The sequence below is a fragment of the Myotis daubentonii genome, chromosome 2, assembly GCF_963259705.1.
Source record: "Myotis daubentonii chromosome 2, mMyoDau2.1, whole genome shotgun sequence".
NCBI classification, from domain to species: domain Eukaryota; kingdom Metazoa; phylum Chordata; class Mammalia; order Chiroptera; family Vespertilionidae; genus Myotis; species Myotis daubentonii.
The window spans coordinates 159,237,112-159,259,534 of NC_081841.1; the positions used below are offsets into that span (position 1 = coordinate 159,237,112).

The 22,423-nt window shown below is 40.1% G+C and overlaps 1 protein-coding gene across 2 annotated transcripts in view; it reads left to right on the forward strand.

Annotated features, from left to right (window-relative positions):
* PIBF1 (progesterone immunomodulatory binding factor 1) overlaps nucleotides 1-22,423 on the forward strand; it is a 237,935-nt gene that overhangs the window by 106,019 nt on the left and 109,493 nt on the right. The window contains exons 11-12 of one of the 2 annotated variants that reach the window (XM_059684820.1): nucleotides 12,830-12,995; nucleotides 20,738-20,888. The exons of the other annotated variant lie outside the window; for it this stretch is intronic. Coding sequence (XP_059540803.1) covers nucleotides 12,830-12,995; nucleotides 20,738-20,888 — 317 coding nt within the window. The remainder of the gene's footprint in view (nucleotides 1-12,829; nucleotides 12,996-20,737; nucleotides 20,889-22,423) is intronic. 2 annotated transcript variants of the gene reach the window in all.

Here is a 22,423-nt window from a genome sequence, read left to right on the forward strand (position 1 = left end):
TCCAGCCCATTCCATGCCTCCACCCCTCCTATCAGTCTCAGTGTGCTTTCTTCTTTATTTCTCTAGTCATAGAACTTCCATTCAGCCAGCTGTTAGGCGGTTCTGGATGATGGTTGTTCTGTGTTTTAGATATATAGATATAGATGTACTATTGAGAACAAGAAAAAAAAACTTTAGAGAGACTTGAAAAGTCAGTGGTTTAGCATTTTAACCTAAGACCATTGGCTTTCCTCAGCCACAGGAGCAGAAAATTCAAACAAACAGTTTTTTGCTCAGTTCTTAATTGGAGTAAGTGAATCTTAGGATTTGGTTAACTATCATTCCATTACTCATCTGGAGGCATTTCAAATATGTGGTACAGGCCTAGAAATACAACCAACATTTTGTAAACAGAATGAAAATGAGTGTATCCCCTGAAATTGAAATAGCAAGTACAAAGTAGTTAGGTGTGGATTAGTTATTAGCTCAACCAAAATGAATAATTTAGGGGAATTGGATATCAAACGCAGGGAGGCCTCATTAAAAAAATAAGGTGAAAGAGGAGTCTAAAACACCTGTCAGAAAGATTGATTCTCAGTGGATTAGAGATGTCAGCCTCTGCCCTTGATAACTCCAATGTCCCACAGCAAAATCCGCCATCCACCTAAGGTATTCAATCTGGAGATTCAGGCCCAACTCTGTTTCAAAGCATTCTTTTTACATGTTGAAAGTTTATCAGCAGTCTCTGTCCTATTTGCTTCAGAATTTAGAATTAAATTACCTCCTCACATAAAGGACTTAGTGGTTCATCCGTGACTACCTCCTCCCATGTATTCTTCTAAACCACAGTATTTTCTCTGTATTGACCCACTGCCACCCAAGGAGCAGCCCCTGAACGACTCAACATTTAGATATGTCGGTGCGATCAAACATGGGTAGACAAAGAAACCCCCAAAGGAAAGAAAAGGAGGACTCGCCAGAAGAGCAGCTAAGTGAAACAGAAGCATTCAGCATGACAGAAAAAGAATTCAGATTAAGGGTCCTAGAATGCATAAACCGGATGGAGGAAAAAATCAACAACTTATGTAAGAAGCAAGAGGAAACGGATGAAAAAAATGAACAACTTATGTAAGAAACAAAAAGAAACGGATGAAAAAAAAATCAACAAATTATGTAAGAACCAAGAAGAAATGAAGAGTGATATAGCTGCAATAAAAAACACCATGGGCCGAAACCGGTTTGGCTCAGTGGATAGAGCGCCGGCCTGCGGACTGAAGGGTCCCGGGTTCGATTCCGGTCAAGGGCATGTACCTGGGTTGCGGGCATATCCCCAGTAGGAGATGTGCAGGAGGCAGCTGATCGATGTTTCTCTCTCATCGATGTTTCTAACTCTCTATCTCTCTCCCTTCCTCTCTGTAAAAAATAAATAAAATATATTTAAAAAAAAAAAAAAAAAAACCACCATGGAAAGGTTCAACAGTAGACTAGGAGAAGCGGAGGACCGAGTTAGCAAATTAGAAGACAGGGCCAAAACTGGTTTGGCTCAGTGGATAGAGCGTCGGCCTATGGACTGAAAGGTCCCAGGTTCAATTCCGGTCAAGGGCATGTACCTGGGTTGCGGGCACATCCCCAGTAGGGGATGTGCAGGAGGCAGCTGATCGATGTTTCTCTCTCATCGATGTTTCTAACTCTCTATCTCTCTCCCTTCCTCTCTGTAAAAAATAAATAAAATATATTTTTAAAAAAAAGAAGACAGGGAAGCAAAACACACCCAAACTGAACTGCAATTGGAGAAAAAAATTAAAAGACAGGAGGAGAGCCTAAGGGAGCTATAGGACACCATGAAACAAAACAACATACGAATAATAGGGGTGCCAGAACAACAGAAAGAGGAACAAGGGTTAGAAAACCTATTGGAAGAAATAATATCAGAAAACTTCCCTGAGGTGGGGAAGTAAAAAGTCACACAAGCACAGAGAGTCCCAAACAAGGTGAACCCGAAAAGACCCACACCAAGACACTTCATAATTACCATGGCAAATGTTCAGGACAAAGAGAGAATCTTACAGGCTGCAAGAGAGAGACGGAAAGTTACATACAAGGGATCTCCCATTAGATTATCCAATGATTTCTCAACAGAAACACATCAGGCCAGAAAAGAATGGACGGAAATTTACAAAGTGATGCAAAGCAAAGGACTGAATCCAAGAATACTCTATCCAGCAAGGCTATCATTCAAAATTGAAGGGGAAATAAGAAGCTTCACAAACAAAAAAAGGCTAAGGGAGTTTATCACCACCAAGCCAGCAATGCACGAAATGCTAAAGGGACTGGTGTAAAAAGAAGAAATAAAAAGCTAAGAAAGAAAACAGGCACAAAAAATAGAAATGGCTACAAACAAGTACCTTTCAATAATAACTTTAAACGTAAATGGACTAAATGCTCCAATCAGAAGACATCGAGTGGCTGAATCGATAAATAAAAATTCTCAGCAAGGTAGGAATAGAAGGATCATACCTCAACATAATAAAAGCCATATATGACAAACCCACAGCCAACATCATAGTCAATGGGACAAAAACTAACACCATTTCCCCTAAGAACAGGAATAAGACAGGGATGCCCACTCTCACCACTCCTGTTCAACATAGTACTGGAAGTATTAGCCATTGCAATTAGACAAGAAGAAGAAATAAAAGGCATCCAAATTGGAAAAGAAGTCAAACTGTCCTTATTTGCAGATGACATGATATTATACATAAAAAACCCTAAAGACTCCATCAAAAAACTATTAGACTTAATAAATGAATTTGGCAATGTAGCAGGATACAAAATTAACGCCAAGAAATCTATGGCATTTCTATACACCAATAGTGAACTTACAGAAAGAGAGACTAAAAAAATCAATCCCATTTGCCATCGCACCAAAAAAAATTAAGATACCTAGGAATAAACTTAACTAAAGAGGTAAAAGACCTCTACTCAGAAAACTACAGGACGTTGAAAAAAGATATAGAGGAAGACATAAACAGATGGAAGAACATGCCATGTTCTTGGATTGGTAGAATCAACATCATTAAAATGTCCATACTACCCAAAGCTTCAATGCACTTCCCATTAAAATACCAACGGTCTGTTTCACAGACCTAGAACGAACTCTCCAAAAATTCATCTGGAATAAAAAAAGACCCCGAACTGTCTGGCTTCGGTCAGAGCAAGTGCAGCTTTCTCTCCGAGCTTTGCAGCAGGTGCTGGGACTCAGAGAGGCAGAGCCCCTTGGGACAGGACTGAGAGCCGCCATAACTGCTCTCTCCGGTCCACCCTGTTGATCCTGTGCGACCTGCCCCGCCCAAGCCCAGCGCAGAACCATTTGCCGGATAGCCTCAGGCAAAGGCTAGATTAACACCTCCCTAGAGGACAGAAGTTCTCTCACTGCTGACACAGCTGATTCTCATAGCCACTTGGCCTGGAGGTCAAACCCTCCCTGGAATTAGCTACAACAATCAAGATTTATCTATAAGACTGCGAACAAAGACCACTAGGGGGTGCACCAAGGAAGCATAACAAAATGCGGAGACAAAGAAACAGGACAAAATTGTCAATGGAAGAAATAGAGTTCAGAACCACACTATTAAGGTCTCTCAAGAACTGTTTAGAAGCTGCCGATAAACTTAATGAGATCTACACGAAAACTAATAAGACCCTCGATCTTATATTGGGGAACCAACTAGAAATTAAGCACACACAGACTGAAATAACGAATATTATACAGACGCCCGACAGCAGACCAGAGGAGCGCAAGAATCAAGTCAATGATTTGAAATGTGAGGAAGCAAAAAACATCCAACCGGAAAAGCAAAATGAAAAAAGAATCCAAAAATGCGAGGATAGTGTAAGGAGCCTCTGGGACAGCTTCAAGCGTACCAACATCAGAATTATAGGGGTGCCAGAAGATGAGAGAGAGCAAGATATTGAAAACCTATTTGAAGAAATAATGACAGAAAACTTCCCCCACCTGGTGAAAGAAATAGACTTACAGGTCCAAGAAGCGCGGAGAACCCCAAACAAAAGGAATCCAAAGAGGACCACACCAAGACACATCATCATTAAAATGCCAAGAGCAAAAGATAAAGAGAGAATCTTAAAAACAGCAAGAGAAAGAAACTCAGTTACCTACAAGGGAATACCCATACGACTGTCAGCTGATTTCTCAACAGAAACTTTGCAGGCCAGAAGGGAGTGGCAAGAAATATTCAAAGTGATGAATGCCAAGAACCTACAACCAAGATTACTTTATCCAGCAAAGCTATCATTCAGAATTGAAGGTCAGATAAAGAGCTTCACAGATAAGGAAAAGCTAAAGGAGTTCATCACCACCAAACCAGGATTATATGAAATGCTGAAAGGCATCCTTTAAGAAGAGGAAGAGGAAGAGGAAGAAAAAGGTAAAGATACAAATTATGAACAACAAATATGCATCTATCAACAAGTGAATCTAAGAATCAAGTGAATAAATAATCTGATGAACAGAATGAACTGTTGATTATAATAGAATCAGGGACATAGAAAGGGAATGGACTGACTATTCTTGGGGGGGAAAGGGGTGTGGGAGATGTGGGAAGAGACTGGACAAAAATCGTGCACCTATGGATGAGGACAGTGGGTGGGGAGTGAGGGCGGAGGGTGGGGCGGGAACTGGGAGGAGGGGAGTTATGGGGGGAAAAAAAAGGAACAAATGTAATAATCTGAACAATAAAGATTTAATTAAAAAAAAAAAAAAAGACCCCGAATAGCTGCAGCGATCCTGAGAAAGAACAAACTAGGTGGGATCTCAGTACCAGATGTCAAGCTGTATTACGAAGCCACTGTTCTCAAAACTGCCTGGTACTGGCACAAGAACAGACATATAGATCAATGGAATAGAATAGAGAGCCCAGAAATCGACCCGAGCCAATATGTTCAATTAATATTTGACAAAGGAGGCAAGAACATACAATGGAGTCAAGATAGTCTCTTCAATAAATGGTGTTGGGAAAATTGAACAGATAAATGCAAAAAAAAAATGAAACTAGACCACCAACTTACACCATACACAAAAATAAACTCAAAATGGATAAAGGACTTAACTGTACAACGGGAAACCAAACAAATACTAGAAGAATCCAAAGGCAACAAAATCTCAGACATATGCCGAAGCAATTTCTTCACCGATACAGCTCCTGGGGCATTGGAAACTAAAGAGAAAATAAACAAATGGGACTATGTCGGGAGCCGGTCCATCCTTGCTACAAACAATCATGCTTAAGCTACATAATCTTTACTCCCTGGAATGGAGATAAGAAACGCCCTAACCTTTGTAATAGAGATTGATAGGATTGAATCAACTGGTATAAATACAGATGTAACAAGACAGCAAGAGACAGAACTCAGAACACAGAACCTACACTCAGAACCTAGGCACAGAACCTACACAGAACGTTCTCTAGAGACAGAAGAACTTCGCTGGAGAGAACATGGCAAAAGATCTTGGATAGAACCTAGAGACAGAACCTAGCGAGAGAACATGGCAAAAGATCCTGGACTGAACCTGACTACAGAAATTGGCAAGAGAACCTGACTAGAACCTGGTGACTGAACCTGGCTGGAGAACCTGGACAGAACCTGGCTGAAGTACCTAGCGAGGGAACATGGCTACAGAACCTCGCTGGAGATCCGAAGCAGAACTCTCTGGAGATCCAGACCAGAACTTGGCTGGAGATCCTGGCTAGGCTGCTGATCAACTGAACACTGTCTCCGTGTCCTTCCTTCTTCGCCGACTCCGTCTACGCCTTTGGGAACCCCTGGACCTGCTGGGGTTGGACCCCGGCATAATGGAGAACCTATAGAACCTGGCAATAGAACCAGGCAAGAGAACCCAACCATGCTGATCAACTGAACGCTGCCTCTGTGTCATTCCTTCTTCGCCGACTCCGTCCACACCTTTGGGGACCCCTGGACCTGCTGGGGTTGGACCCCAGCAGGACTACATAAAAAAAAAAAGCTTCTGCACAGCAAAAGAAACCATTAACAAAACAACAAGAAAGCCAACTGCATGGGAGAACATATTTGCCAATGTTATCACTGATAAGGGTTTAATTTCCAACATTTATAGGGAACTCATACAACTTAACAAAAGGAAGATAAACAATCCAATAAAAAAAATGGGCAAAGGACCTCAATAGACACTTTTCAAAAGAGGACATTCAGAAAGCCAAGAGACATATGAAAACATGCTCAAAGTCACTAATCATCCGAGAGATGCAAATCAAAACAACAATGAGGTAACATTTCACACCTGTCAGAATGGCTATCATCAACAAATCAACAAACGACAAGTGCTGGAGACGGAGACGATGTGGAGAAAAAGGAACACTTTTGCACTGCTGGTGGGAATGCAGACTGGTGCAACTACTATGGAAGACAGTATGAAGTTTCCTCAAAAAACTAAAAATGGAACTCCCATTTGACCCCGTGATCCCACTTCTAGGAATATATCCCAGGAAACCAGAAACACCAATCAGAAAGGATATATGCACCCCTATGTTCATAGCAGCACAATTCACCATAGCTAAGATCTGGAAACAGCCTAGGTGCTCATCAGTAGATGAATGGATTAGAAAACTTTGGTACATCTACACGATGGAATACTATGCTGCTGTAAAAAAGAAGGAATTCTTACCATTTGCAACAGCATTGATGGAACTGGAGAGCATTATGCTAAGTGAAATAAGCCAGTCAATGAAGGAAAAATACCACATGATCTCACTCATTCATGGATAATAAAGACCATTATAAACTTATGAACAAAAATAGATACAGAGGCAGAGCAGCCTCGAACAGACTGTCAAACTACAGCGGGAAGGCCATGGAGGGTTGGGGGCAGGAGGGGAGTGTAAGAGATCAACCGAAGCACTTGTATGCATGCGTATAAGCATAACCAATGGACATAAGACACTGGGGGGTAGGGGAGGCCAGGGGATTGTCAAGGGTGGGAAAAAAAGGATACATATGTAATACTCTTTGTAATACTTTAAGCAATAAAACAATTTTAAAAAAAATAAATTTGTTCACGGTTAATGTCCCTAGGCCTGGCTGGTGATCAGGGCCGATCAGGGCCTTCCAGCTGCCAGCTGGGGCCTTCCTTTTCCCGCTGCTGGCTGCGGGCCAGGGCTTCATTCTGCACCACCCCCTTGTAGTCAGCACAGGTCATAGCAAGCAATCAAACTCCCGTTCGAACTCCCAAGGGGACACTTTGCATATTAGCCTTTTATATATATAGATTTTTTCCAGTAGTATGTGATATATGAGTGAGTCATAAGAAAACTAGAAGTACCCAGTTCCAAAAGTAGCATAAAGAATTATCTAGCCAAATTTGGGGCCTGGGATGAGATGCTTGTGAGGATAATTAGAGATTCTGATTATAATTTAACTTTATAGGAAATTTGACCTCTTACAATATCAAACATAAAGTTGTTAACATATAAATAATATTGACTCAATTTAAATAAGACGTTCACATTAAGAGGATAAAATGAGACGATGAGTCAACACAGTAAACTGTGGTTGTATTTGGTTATATTTGCAAAACAAGTCAGAGGGAGTTACCTTAAACTCTCAAGTTATGTTATGCTATTGTTGGCCACTCCTCGCTGCTGGAACTGTTTTTGCAGCTCGAATGTTTCTTCAGCATTTTCACTGTTCAATTTAACAAATTAAAATGATAATTAGTACAAAGGCATAATTATTTGAGGGAGATTTTTTCATGGTATAAACAATGTGGGAATAGGTTAATCGTTTAGAATTATTTAATTTATATAATTGTCATTTGTTTTGTCAATTCATTAACTTAGTATTTTCAAATTTCATTGGATCTATAGAATTAACATTAGGCTTTTCAGTTTATTAAACTTAGTATTCTGAGATTTCTAGATAATGACTTTGTTATTTAACTTTTTAATATAAGGAAAGAATAGTGCTAAAAGTGACTTTCAAGTGTCATATAATGAATAAAACTAGATGGAATCTAAAAGCTAAATCTTTAATTTCTTACTTGGAGTTTGCATTGATCTCAGAATTATTCACAATGTCCTGAATCCATAAGAAGGCAAACTTTGCAGTTTAATCTTTTCAAAACAAATTATTTTAAAGGTCAATATCACATTCTAAATTACTTATCCAGAATTTATTTTAGTAATGTGTCTAGTGTTTTCTATAGCTTAGCATACAAATTAGGTATTGATTTCACATGTTTTATACATTTATAAAACAACTTATTCTCAGAGTACAGGGACATTTTCATGTCAGTTAAAATATGGAATTAACACACTTTTTGAGTGAAATAATTTTTACTGCTTCTCGCCCATGGGACAATGAGTTTTCAGTTTGGGCCTCCAGAGAGATGGCTATGGTGCAAGGGCCTAAGGTGAATGTGGACAGCAGTGAGCCAAAAATGAGCTAAAGAGATGCCTGAAAGCTCAGAAGAAAGCGGAGGAGGCCAAGCAGAAGAAGCTCAGTGAGAAACAACTAAGCCAGGCCAGTGCTGCTGCCACCAACCACACCACTGACAAAGATGTGAGTGCTGAGGAGGAGAGGCCAGACCCAGATCAGTACTACAAGATCTACAGCCTAGCAGTTCACCAACTAAAGGTCAATGGGGAGACACATGAAAACATGCTCAAAGTCACTAATCATCCGAGAGATGCAAATCAAAACAACAATGAGGTACCATCTCACGCCTGTCAGGATGGCTATCATCAACAAATCAACAAACAACAAGTGCTGGTAAGGATGCAAAGAAAAAGGAACCCTTGTGCACTGCTGGTGGGAATGCAGACTGTTGCGGTCCCTGTGGAGAACAGTATGGAGTTTCCTCAAAAAACTGAAAATGGAACTCCCATTTGACCCTGTGATCCCACTTCTAGGAATATATCCTAAGAAACTAGAACACCAATCAGAAAGGATATATGATCCCCTATGTTCATAGCAGCACAATTTACCATAGTTAAGATTTGGAAACAGCCTAAGTGCCCATTAGCAGATGAGTGGATTAAAAAATGGTGGAACATCTACACAATGGAATACTATGCTGCAGTAAAAAAAGAAAAAAGAAAAAGAAAAAGGAATTCTTACCATTTGCAACAGCATGGATGGACCTGGAGAGCATTCTTTGAAACTGAGGAAACTCATGACCAAAATTACAAATAAACCACAGAATAGCCATCATTCAGAACTGCCTAAAATCTGGCTGAATGGAAGTCCTACCACTGGAGATTCAAAGAAGAAGCCACATCAAGACTGGCAGGAGGGGTGAAGGTGCAGAAAAAGCTGGTCCAATACCCACGTATGGCATTTTCTTAATCAGGAGGGATAGCTTGGCTGCAGAGGTCTCTTGGAACAAGAGGTCCCAGCTCCACACCAGGCCCCCCAACCCAGGGTTCCAGTACCGGAAAGAGAAGTCCCATAACTTCAGGCTGTAAAAACCAGCAGGGAGTGTGGCTGAGTGGCACAGGCTGCTGGAGACCCAAGTGTTCCTCTGAAAGGGCTGGTGCACGGACTTACTTGGATTCATTCCCTCTGAGCGCCAATGCTTGGGCAGCATCTTGAAAGGATTCAGGGACATTCAGGGTGGAACTACATTGTCTGGCATCAGGGCAAGGACTGGGAGGCAGCTTTCTCCCAGACACAAGTTCTGGCAGAAGTCATTGTTCCTATGCTGAGACCTCCCCTGCCACAGAGCAGGCGCCATATCTGCATTTCCATCAACCTGCCTCACACTGTTCACTTGGCTCTGATGACTCCAATTTGCATCCCCACTCAAGCTGTTTGCAGTGGTCTTTCCATATGAATAGCCTGTCCTTGCTCAGGCTTCAGACTTTTCTGAAATCTTTCAAACAAGCAGCAGCTGACCTTAGCATGCCCCATACCTTTCAGTAAGAGACTCCAGGCCCAGCACTAGCAGAAGCCTACCTTGGTTCGCAGCGTGGCCTCTCCTGGGTATCTCCAAGTCCAACACAAGTAGCAGTCATCTGCAGATCACTCTGTGGGGGTGGCCCCAAGCAGGGCACAGGAAGTAACTGACTTTGCACCTCCCTGGAGGCCCCAGAGCCAGTGCACCCTGTGGTCAGCTTCAGACCATGCCAGATTACAACCCTACCACATCCACGAGTAGCACACTCAAGGGGCAGACTTAGAGAGCACTAAAGCAAGTCTTGCCTCATAGGGGTATCTCCTGCACAACAGCTCTTCCACTGTAGTCACAGTTGGTCCTCATAGCCATTGGCCTGGGGGTCAATCCTTCTAAGTGATGCCAATAGCAAGCCAGGCTCAACTACAACAGGACAGTGCACACAGCCCACACAGGCACACAGCCCACACAGGCACACTTAGAATGCCCAGCTCAGGTGACTGGAAAGGCTGAGCCACTGGGCCCTACAGGACACCAACTACAAAAGGACACTCTACCAATTCCAGGAGACATCAACAGCTCTACCTAATACATAGAAACAAACACAGGGAAGCAGCCAAATATGTGGAGACAAAGAAACATCACAAATGAAAGAACAGAAGAAATCTCCAGGAAAAGAACGAAATGAAATGGAAGCAAGCAAACTACTGGATACTAAGTTCAAAACCATGGTTATAAGGGTGCTCTTGAGAGCTTCAAAGAACATAATGAGAGCTTCAAGGGAATTAATGAGAACTTCAAGGGACCTAGTGAGAATTTCAGGAACCTTAATGAGAACATTAAAGATATGAAAAAGGACCAGTCAGAAATGAAGCATTCACTAACTGAAATAAAAAATAATTTACAGGGGGTGATAAGGGAGGCTAGGGGACTGTCTAGGGCGGGGGGATAAAATGGATACATATGTAATACCCTTTGTAATACTTTAAGCAATAAAAAAAAAAACAAAAAAAAACACACACACACACAAAAAAATAAAATAAAATAAAAATAAAAATAAAATTAAAAAAAATAATAATAATTTACAGGGATTCATCAGTAGAGTGAAGGATTCTGAGAATCAAATCAACAATATGGAATATGAGGAAGCAAAAAACACCCAATCAGAAGAGAAAAAAGAAGAAAGAATCCAAAAATATGAAGATAGTGTAAGAAGCCTCTGGGCTAGAAGGGGGTCAATGGGGGGAACGGGGACATATGTAATATTTTCAAAAATAAAATTTTTTTTAAATATATTATGTATTAGTGGAAAGGTCATTGCTATAGAGTCAAATATAGCTGGATTTGAAACCTAACCTAAAATATACTAGCAGTTTCTTCCTGTTAAAGAAGTATTTTATATCTCTGAGCCTCAGGTTCCTCATCTTCAAAACCTAATATGGTTGCTCTAAGGCAGTGGTTCTCAACCGGTGGGTTGCAACCCCTTTGGGGGTCGAATGACCCTTTCACAGGGGTCACCTAAGACCATTGGAAAACACATATATAATTACATATTGTTTTTGTGATTAATCACTAAGCTTTAATTATGTTCAATTTGTAACAATGAAAATACATCCTTTTTATCAGATATTTACATTACGATTCATAACAGTAGCAAAATTACAGTTATGAAGTAGCAACGAAAATAATTTTATGGTTGGGGGTCACCACAACATGAGGAACTGTATTAAAAGGTCAAGGCATTAGGAAGGTTGAGAACTGCTGCTCTAAGGATTTAGCGAGATACCATGAATTAAACAGTATGCTCCCTGCTTCCCTACCATACCCATACTCTTCTTTCTTCTTCCTAGAATTCTTCCCACCCCATACCTCCTCCTGACTTACACACACATGCACACGCACATGCACACGCAGACCTATACAAACCAATTTAGGCCTCCTTCCTATATGTTCCCAGTGAAATCAGGAATTACCCTCATGAGGCACTTATATATTCTGTCGAATTTTCAGGGTTTTTTGCCTGTCTTTCCAAGCAAACTAGATTCTTTAAGGGGGAAAATTTTTGTCCACCATTATATACATATTTACTTGGCATATGGACTAGCTCAATAAACATTTGAATAAATGAATTTTAGTAACATATTTAACCTTATCCTGGGTTCAGAATAGCTCTAAAAAGGTATAATGTGTCTGTGTTTTGCTTTCTGTTAGAACATAATCCACCTGAGACATTTTTAAATTTATAATGTGCGGTGATTTATTTTGTAAAGAGCAAATATTTTTATTACTAATTATATCTATGAAATGAAGAATGTTCCTTATCTGTATTGTAGTAGACTACTTGTACTTATATATTTATCTTTGTAATTTGTACATTATGTTTTCTTATAATATCCAAGTATATATATATATGCTTTGCTGATCTAAAATTTTATTTCATAAGTGTCTCAAGAATTTGCAGTTCAATATACATATTTTATGCCATTCTTCTCCATTTGTGATTAGACTTAGAATGAAATAGCAAGCTTGGAGACAATGCTGTAGATTTAAGAAGGTCTTAAAATATATAGAAATTAAATCATTTTAAGCAATATAACTGAAACTTGCTCTTACCATTTTTTATTTTTAAAATCTTACAAAATAATAATAATAAACAGGCAATATTACTTTTAGATGGAAGGAATGAAATTAAGGTGCATTAGAGGAAATTTTTAATTGGTATATTTTATTCTCTGGATTTAGCATATTTTCATACATATGCCTGTCTAAATTATTTACAAGAGCTTTGCTGAATAAATGTTATTAACTGCATAATAAAATGAAGGTGTGGAAAATAGAAGTAATGTTTATGTTTATGTAAATCATCAAGATTTCTTTAAAGTCTCATAGCCATCCTTCTTCTTTCAGGTACAGAGAACTACAACTTAGTACAGAAAGCAAAGTAACAGAATTTCTCCATCAAAGTAAATTAAAGTCTTTTGAAAGTGAGCGTGTTCAGCTTATACAAGAGGAAACTGCAAGGAATCTCACACAGTGTCAGTTGGAATGTGAAAAATATCAGAAAAAACTGGAGGTATATGTACAAACTTTTCTTTCATTAGCATAGCAGGTGAGCTCCATAAGTAAAGGCCTATATCATATTAGGCTTTATAAATAATATCTGTGTTATGTAAGAGAAAGGGCCTGTCCTTATTTTTATTTTTTTTTCTTTATTGATTAAGGTATTACATATGTGTCCTTATCCCCCCATTGCCCTCCCAACACCCCCCATCCCCCCTCATGCCCTCACCCCCCTAGTGTCTGTGTCCATTGGTTAGGCTTATATGCATGCATGCAAGTCCTTTGGTTGATCTCTCCCCCTTACCCCCACCCTCCCCTGCCTTCCCTCTGAGGTTTGATGGTCTGATCAATGCTTCTCTGTCTCTGGATCTGTTTTTGTTCATCAGTTTATGTTGTTCATTATATTCCACAAATGAGTGAGTTTATGTGATATTTATCTTTCTCTGATTGACTTATTTCACTTAGCATAATGCTCTCCAGCTCCATCCATGCTGTTGCAAATGGTGAGTTCCTTCCTTTTTACAGCAGCATAGTATTCCATTGTGTAGATGTGCCAAAGTTTTCTAATCCACTCATCTGCTGATGGGCACTTAGGCTGTTTCCAAATCTTAGGGTTGGTAAATTGTGCTGTTATGAACATAGAGGAGCATATATCCTTTCTGAATGGTGTTTCTAGCTTCTTGGGATATATTCCTAGAAGTGGGATCACTGGGTCAAATGGGAGTTCTATTTTTAGTTTTTTGAGGAAACTCTGTACTGTTCTCCACAGTGGCCGCACCAGTCTGCATTCCCACCAGCACAGTACACGAGGGTTCCTTTTGCTCTGCATTTGTCCTTATTTTTAAAAGCACTCTTATCAAGAGGACCTACGTTCCTTTTCCAGATAAATAGGTGGAAAGAAGGAATGGAATGTTTCCAAAAGAAGAAATGCAAAATGATAAGAAATAATTAAAGAAATGCAAATTTAAACTTTTTTTAAAAAACCTTTATATAGGTCTTTTTGTTGTTTTTAAAGTGCTGGCAAGAGCATCCTTAAATGGGAAATCTCATGCAGTTAGAACAACATGGTAATCTGTTTAATGTCCTTAAAAAATTGATCTAGTAATTTTATTTAAAGGAATTTAGTAATAAGCCATGCTTATAAAGGTTTATATTAATGATATATGTCACAGTATTATCTATTACAGTAAAAAATTGGAAATAACTGAAATGTCTAATAATAGATAATTAAAAGATTTTTAATTAGTATAAGTTTTGTATTTTGCTCTATTCATGCATTGTATGATTACATGCAATCATGTTTTTGAATATTTTAGATGGGAGGGAAACACTCATTAAAAATATTTAATGAAAGATTCAGTAATGTCACCCTAATCAGTTTGGCTCAGTGGATAAAGCAACGACCTACGGATTGAAGGGTCCTGGGTTCTTTTCTGGTCAGTGGCAAATGCCCAGGGTGCAGGCTCAATCCCCAGTAGAGGGTGTGCAGGAGGCAGCCAATCAATGATTCTCTCTCATCATTGATTTTTTTTTTTTTTGTAATTTAAAATTTTGTATTTTTATTTATTATTATTTTTTTATTGTTTTATTGCTTAAAGTATTACAAAGGGTTTTACATATGTGTCCTTTTTTTCCCCCTGCCCTTGACAATCCCCTGGCCTCCTCTACCCCCCAGTGTCTTATGTCCATTGGTTATGCTTATATGCATGCATACAAGTCCTTCGGTTGATCTCTTACCCCCCTCCCTCCTGCCCCCCAACCCTCCCTGACCTTCCCACTGCAGTTTGACAATCAGTTTGAGGCAGCTCTGCCTCTGTATCTGTTATTGTTCATAAGTTTATAATGGTCTCATCATTGATATTTCTACCTCTCTCTCCCTCTCCCTTCCTCTCTGAAATCAATAAAAATATATTTTTAAAAGAAAGTTTCAGTAATGTCATTATGATGATTAATTAGCTAGCAGTGTAAGTATTCATTACAATATCTCAGAGGTTACATTTCTGAAAAGTACTTTGGTAAGTAAAACTAAGATTAACAAAATAAAGGGTTTATTAGAAAATAAAGCCTTAGGGAAAACATAAAATGATATTACATACATACATAGCTAAGAAAACATAAGTAAAAATTGTAGATTGTGTCCACTGCTAAAGCAAACCGGTGTTCAGCATTTTCAGATACCTTCTTCAGGAAAATGCTACAGTCATAATCTACTATGGAAGATTCTTCCATACATTTTCGATGAGACTGTATTAGACTAACTGATTTGGAATTAGTCTTTTGCAAGTTATGTTTTCCATGTTTTAAATTTCATAATTTCTTTTCCTTTTCATATTGCATGACTGTACTTAAGGATGTGTCTTGGAGCAGGGTGTATAGGAAAATAGAGAAACATTTCCTTTCTCTGGATACTTCTGAAACAAACATTTCACTAAACAACACTTTACAATATACAATGCTATGTTTTCTAAACGATTGTATTTTGTTATTTTTAGCTGGTTGCAATCCAAATTGATTTCATGACCTTGTAATGGCTTCAACTTGCAGTGTGAAAACTGCTCTCCCATAGATATACCCACTTGGTCTGTGGGTGCAGCTGAATAGTAATTATGGTGTTTCTTTGTGTAAATGTCTCATATGGAAAAACACCTTTGTGAGAAATATTGTGATCCTGAAAACTCTGGTTGATAAAAACTGAGGTTTTAGGGGAATTTCTGTGCATTTTCTCCTCCGTTAAACTAGAAGCCCTGAGAGGACAGGGACTGCTCAATAAATACTTTATGAGTGAATGAGTGGTTTGGTGAATGCTAATATAGTACCATTGTTTGAATCTTTTGTTGTTGTTGTTCTGAAATACTAGAAGGTGTTTCTAATTTAAAATGAATTTACAGAAAAATATTTTGTGGAGGGTAAAGAGTACCTTCATATTACAATTATTATGTACTTTTTTGTGGCTTTTACCCAACACTGTCATGAACTTACAACTTTTGGACAATTTATTTGTCTTAGTTATCAATTGGTAAAGGCTCTCAAAACACTAGCTTTTTATATTTTATCTTTTTAAAAGTAATTTTTGGCCTTTAATTGTGTATTACATATTTACATGTACATATATATATAATTTTATGTAATTTTTTATTATCATTAAGTTATTTAAAGAGAGGAATGATCCACTGAGAGTTTGGTATTTAATGGAGTCCTAAGAGCAATTGACCTATTTTATATACTAATGTTTAAGCTCAAATGTGTATATATTGTTTTTTCCTGAAGAAACTTTAATAGAATAGCCTTTCATAGGTCTAATAATAAAGTTCTTTGGCTTTTCGGAAACAGTTGTGAATTTGTTTAGAGCAGTCACTCAGACAAATCCATACTGAAAGGGAATTCTCCCCCATGGGGTACAGAGGTATTGGAAGATATCTCTGATCAGTAGTTTCTGCGGATTTCTCCTCTATGTCATGGAGAATTTTAAATCATATCTCTCAATTGAATACTATTTTTAAAATCTCATCTTAAAATAATATTTTATGAAATATCCTATTTTCAACTTTTTTATTCTCTATCTCTTTAGATATTTATTTCTGCAGCTTTTCTTTGTGTGTGTTTTTTATTGTTTTGGTTGGGGGAAGTGGGATACGGGTGAAAAATATCAGCTGTTCTGTAGGGACAGTCATTTAACACTGTCTTTAGTAATCCTCTCGTTTATCAGTAGAGTTTGTGCCATCAGCAACCAGATTCTTAATGAATTACATACCAATAGAATGAACTATGTGAAAGCCCCAGATTGTTTCACTATATCGTGATTTCTTTATCCTGTCTAATAAAAGAGAAATATGGTAATTAGCCATATGTCCGCTACCCTTCCCATTGGCTAATCAGAGCGATATGCAAATTAACTGCCAGCCAAGATGGCGGCCGGCAGCCAGGCAGCTTGAAGCTAACATGAGGCTTGCTTGCTTCAGTGACGGAGGACTCCAACGTTCCCCGCCTGCCTTGCCGGCCTCTGAGCTTGCAGTTTGAAACATTGTTACAAATATAGAAGCTAAACAAAACCCCAGAAACCTGCTATCAGCCAGCTGGGATCTCAGAGCTGGAGTTGATACAGTGTTTTGATTATAGAACCTAAACAAACCAGATACCTGCTTTCAGCAGCAGAGGCCTCAGAGCTGGAGTCAGAGCTAAAGCTGGCCCAGAATAAAAAAAAAAAAAAACAGAAAAAAAGGAGCATTTGGGAGCTTCAGTCACCCGCCAGCCTGAAAACAGCCCTCAGCCCCTCACCCAGACTGGCCAGGCACCCCAGTGGGGACTCCCACCCTGAAGGGTGTGTGACCAGCTGCAAACAGCCATCATCCCCTCATCCAGGCTGGCCAGGCACCCCAGTGGGAACCCCCACCCTGATCCAGGACACCCTTCAGGGCAAACCAGCCGGCCCCCACCCATGCACCAGGCCTCTATCCTATATAGTAAAAGGGTAATATGCCTCCCAGCACCGGGATCAGCGAAGCCAAGAGGCCTCCCGGCACCGGGATTAGCATGACAGGGGGCAGCGCCCAAACCCCCTTATCGCCTGGTGGCTCTGTCTGTGACAGGGGGCAGGGCCACAACCTCCCTATCCTCCCTGCTCTGTTCGTGACAGGGGAAGGCGCCCCAACCTCCTGATCAGCCCTGCTCTGTGCCTGATAGGGGGGAGCTCCCCAACCCCCTAATCGCCCTGCGGCTCTGTGTGTGACAGGGTGTGGCGCCCCAACCCCCTGATCAGCCCTGCTCTGTGTGTGACAGAGTGCGGCGCCCCGAACCCGCCCCCCCCCCCCCACGGGCCATGCTCTGTGTGTGACAGGGTAGAGCCATAACCTCCCCATCGGCCCTGCCCTGAGTGTGTCAGTGGCAGCGCCCCAACCCCCTGATCGGCCCTGCTCTGTGGGTGATAGAGGGCAGTTCCCCAACTCCCTGATCCGCCCTGCTCTGTGTGTGACAGGGGGCGGTGCCCCAACTCCCCTATCGGCCCTACTCTGTGAGTGACAGGGGGGAGCTCCTCAACCCCCTGATTGGCCCTGCTCTGTGCGTGACAGGGTATGGAGCCCCAACCCCCTTGATGGGCCCTGCTCTGCACGTGACAGGGGCAGCGCCCCAGCCCTCTGATTGGCCCTGCTCTGTGTGTGACAGGGGGCGGTGCCCCAACTCCCCTATCGGCCCTACTCTGTGAGTGACAGGGGGGAGCTCCCCAACCCCCTGATTGACCCTGTTCTGTGTGTAACAGGGTATGGAGCCCCAACCCCCTTGATGGGCCCTGCTCTGTGCGTGACAGGGGCAGCGCCCCAACCCCCTGATTGGCCCTTCTCTGTTCATGACGGGGTGGCGCAGCAACCTCCCCATCGACGCTGCCTTGAGTATGACGGGATGGTGCCCCAACCCCCCAATCGGCCCTACCATGAGCGTGACTGAGGGTGGCATTGCAACCTCCCGATCCACCCTGCTTCTTGCATGACAGGAGGTGGCGCCCCAACTCCCCAATCAGCCCTGCTCTGAGCCCGACCAGAGGCTGCACCTAGGGATTGGGCCTGCCCTCTGCCACTCAGGAGCAGGTCTAAGCCAGCAGGTCGTTATCTCCCGAGGGGTCCCAGACTGTGAGAGGGCACAGGCCGGGCTGAGTGACCCCCCTTCCCCCCGAGTGCACAAATTTTTGTACACCGGGCCTCTAGTCTATACTAATAAAATGCTAAGGTGACCAGCCGACTGGCCGATCAGCCTGTGGGTATGATGTGCACTGACCACCAGGGGTCAGACACTGAATGCAGGAGTTGCCGAGTGACAGCAACTTTGCAGAATGCCCTCTCGCACTCCGGGACCCTTTGGGGGATGTCACACTCCAGGTTTCGGCCCGGTCCCCGTAGGCCAGGCCGAGGGACCCCACCTGCCAGAGTGACCCTGCTCACTGCAGATGCCCTTCTAGCCCTGTCACCGCCCTAGGTGCTGCTGGCCGCGGAGGGACTGTAGGAGGTTGGCTCCAGGGCATGTCCACCTCATTTCACCCAGTCCCGTCCCACTGGCCACCTTCTCTAAAAAAACAAATTCCTAACAAGCAAGAAGAAATAATGCTAAAACTTGAATTTTCTTTTGCTGATGCAATCAGGGACATTAGAAATCATCTTAAAAAATATTATTCCCATGTTATTCTTTCTCCACTCTCCAAAGGAATATATTTGGAGGATAGGGGATAATGTTTAATTTATTTTGTGGAGAAGTTTTAATGGAAATCATTGAAGGAAATGAGATAGAATAGATTAAGGAAAATTAAGTTGTAATTTCTACTTGTTAGAAACTGTTAATGGGTCTTCTGCATATTTTTTTTCCCCTCCATAGATAGCACTCAATCACATACATTTTTTAGGGTGAACTTTATGTCAATAGAGAAAATACGTTTTCTTCCAAATTGTTTTAATTACAGAGAATTCAGGGTAATTAAATTCATACACCTCTATTTCTGTGAGCCATTTAATACAAGTTATTATAATTGTACTTCTTACAATAATAATAGTATTTTTCAACACTTACTGTGTTCTCTGCATTCGCTAAGCTCTGTGAATTTACCCTCTCCTTTAATACTCCAACAATATTTATGGTAAACCAAGAAAGAATAAGTAATTGCCTAAGACAGGGGTGGGCAAACTTTTTGACTCGAGAGCCACAATGGGTTTTTAACTGGACCAGAGGGTCGGAACAAAAGCATGGATGGAGTGTTTGTGTGAACTAATATAAATTCAAAGTAAACATCATTACATAAAAGGGTACGGTCTTTTTTTTTTTTAGTTTTATTCATTTCAAACGGGCTGGATCCGGCCCGCGCGGGCCATAGTTTGCCCACGGCTGGCCTAAGATCACAACTAATAAGTGCCAAAGATAGGATTGAAATCCTATTATATTGCTTCTCAGGAAATACATCTGATTCTGTGTAAGGAAGTAAGTGTAATACCACTTCATAATTTAGTTTGTACTAGTCTGTAAATTTTCTAGATAATTGGAATTTAATTTAAGCATTAAAACATCTCTTTGTCACTTGAAATGTCTCCTTTTTTTGGTGAATTCATTATAATCATCATAGTGATTCTTTCAATGAATTATTACTGAAGAATACTGGATTTTTGTTCTTAAACAAAATAACTTCATTTCCATGCCTTTTGTATTGTTTTTTGTTTTTTTTATCATTTTTATCCTTTTTGTAGAAAGTTATTTTCTGATATTGCCCCAAGTAGCACTTCACATTTACATTTTGATTTGCTGTTTTCAAGTTATGATTGTTCAAGAAACCAAAATCTTACTGAAAGTATGGCATGGGTAGATAAATGAGCTCTGATGGAAGACTAAAGGGCTCATTATGAGTGTATCACTTTGCACATGGCTTTTTAAGCCTTTCCCAAATGGCTGCGATCTCCAGATAAATGACTCCAAGTAAGTATGGCATTACTGCATTTTTTAATCCTAACAAGCAAATGCTAGCCTTACTCCTATAAATATTTCAGTTTTTAAATTTGTTTTTTATTCAATTATATAAAGTGCTTTGTAATTTTCAGTTAAAAACAACTGAATTATTTTCTGTAGAAATAATTGTACTTAGTCATCTCAATTGAGCTACTTTCACTTCATATCTGAATCATTACTAGTAAAAAAAGGGGAAAAAAAACTAATAATATTTTTGTATCACGTTTTTGTCTTAACTGTTATTTAATCTGCCTTTGCAAATTTTTTTTCTTTCACTAATAGGTTTTAACTAAAGAATTTTATAGTCTCCAGTCCTCTTCTGAAAAACGCATTACTGAACTCCAAACACAGAACTCTGAGCATCAGGCGAGGCTAGACATTTATGAGAAACTGGAAAAAGAGCTTGATGAAATAATAATGCAAACTGCAGAAAGTAAGCCTCCCACAACCCTCCTCCTCCCCTCCCACCCCCCCCCCCCCCCCACACACACACACAGCTTTTTTGTTTTTGTTTTGTTGTTGGCAGCACAAGGAAACTAGTATTGTTTCTAAAACTGTTTTATTTCTTTCAAATATAATTGGTTGCTTTTTTAAAGAATATTTTACATTTTAGAAATTAGTCTTAATTCTAGTAGTTGAGATTTAAACAATAAGTTAACTGTGGTAGATTTTATCTTTTCATTTATTTAGTTTACTCATTCAGTGATTATTAAGTGCTTTACATATGCCTGGATTTGGGGAAATGGAGTTCATACAATAACGCTTGCTTATTAGGTGTTCCTTGTTTAGTCTACTGGGAGAGACAAACATATTAACAGATAATAAAGTGGTGAGCTAAGTGCTATTAGCAAGAGATAGGCAGTCCTTGGTGAAAGTACAGAAGAGATCCTGAGTTAATTCAATCTTGGTGGAGAGGAATACCTGAGAGGAGGCAACATTTGAATGAGTCTTGAACAACAGATGGAAATTCTTTGAATCTACTATGTTATAATCTTTGACCCTAATTTCTAATTTATTTTCCCTGTGTTGTCCCTGACTCTAAGGAAATACTTTAACATTTCACCATTGGCAATGATGTGTACTACAGTACATTATTTTTGTTCAAAAATGAGAAATAACAGTGGCTTTCTTAAAATGGGTTTAAACTTCAATTGAAGTTGACATTGAATTTTAATCTATTTGGGGAACATTTATTGTAAAGACTATAATATGTATAGGCAAATTTAAGACAAACTGTTATTTCATTCCATTCATTGTCTGTTTTCCATTTCCAAGGTCTGATAATTGCAATAGTTTTCAAATTTATCTTCAGTTTCTTCACTGGAATCCAAGTAATCTTTTTTTCTTTAATATATTTTTATTGACTTCAGAGAACAAGGGAGAGGGAGAGAGAAATAGAAACATCAATGATGAGAAAGAATAGTTGATCAGCTGCCTCCTGCACACCCCACACTGGGGATGGAGCCCATAACCCAGGCATGTGCCTGACCAGGAATTGAATTGTGACCTCCTGGTTCATAGGTCAGTGCCCAACCACTAAGCTACGCTGACCAGACTGTCCGAGTAATCTTTATAAAATACAGGTTTGATCATACCATGCATCAGCTTTAATGCCTTTATCACCTTAATACAATCTAAAGTATAATTCCTCAGCATGACTTTTGTATGATTAGACTCATTTATTTTTCTACTTTTCATGCCTTACCATTTTATAGCATAGTGTATCATCTTGAAAGTTCCATACTTTCTTAGCTCTATAACTTTGCATATGTCCTTCTGTGGAAACAAATTAGGAATAAAAGGAACTTCCTCAATCCAATAAAGGATAATATGCAAATTAGCCAGGACGCCATAACAGTCATGACTGCTCAGGAGGAGGCTGCATGCGCAGGTGGACGGGAGGGGACTGCTGCGCAGTGAGGCAAGCCACGATGGCGCAGGCCTGCAGAGAACAGGGCTTGCCAGCTA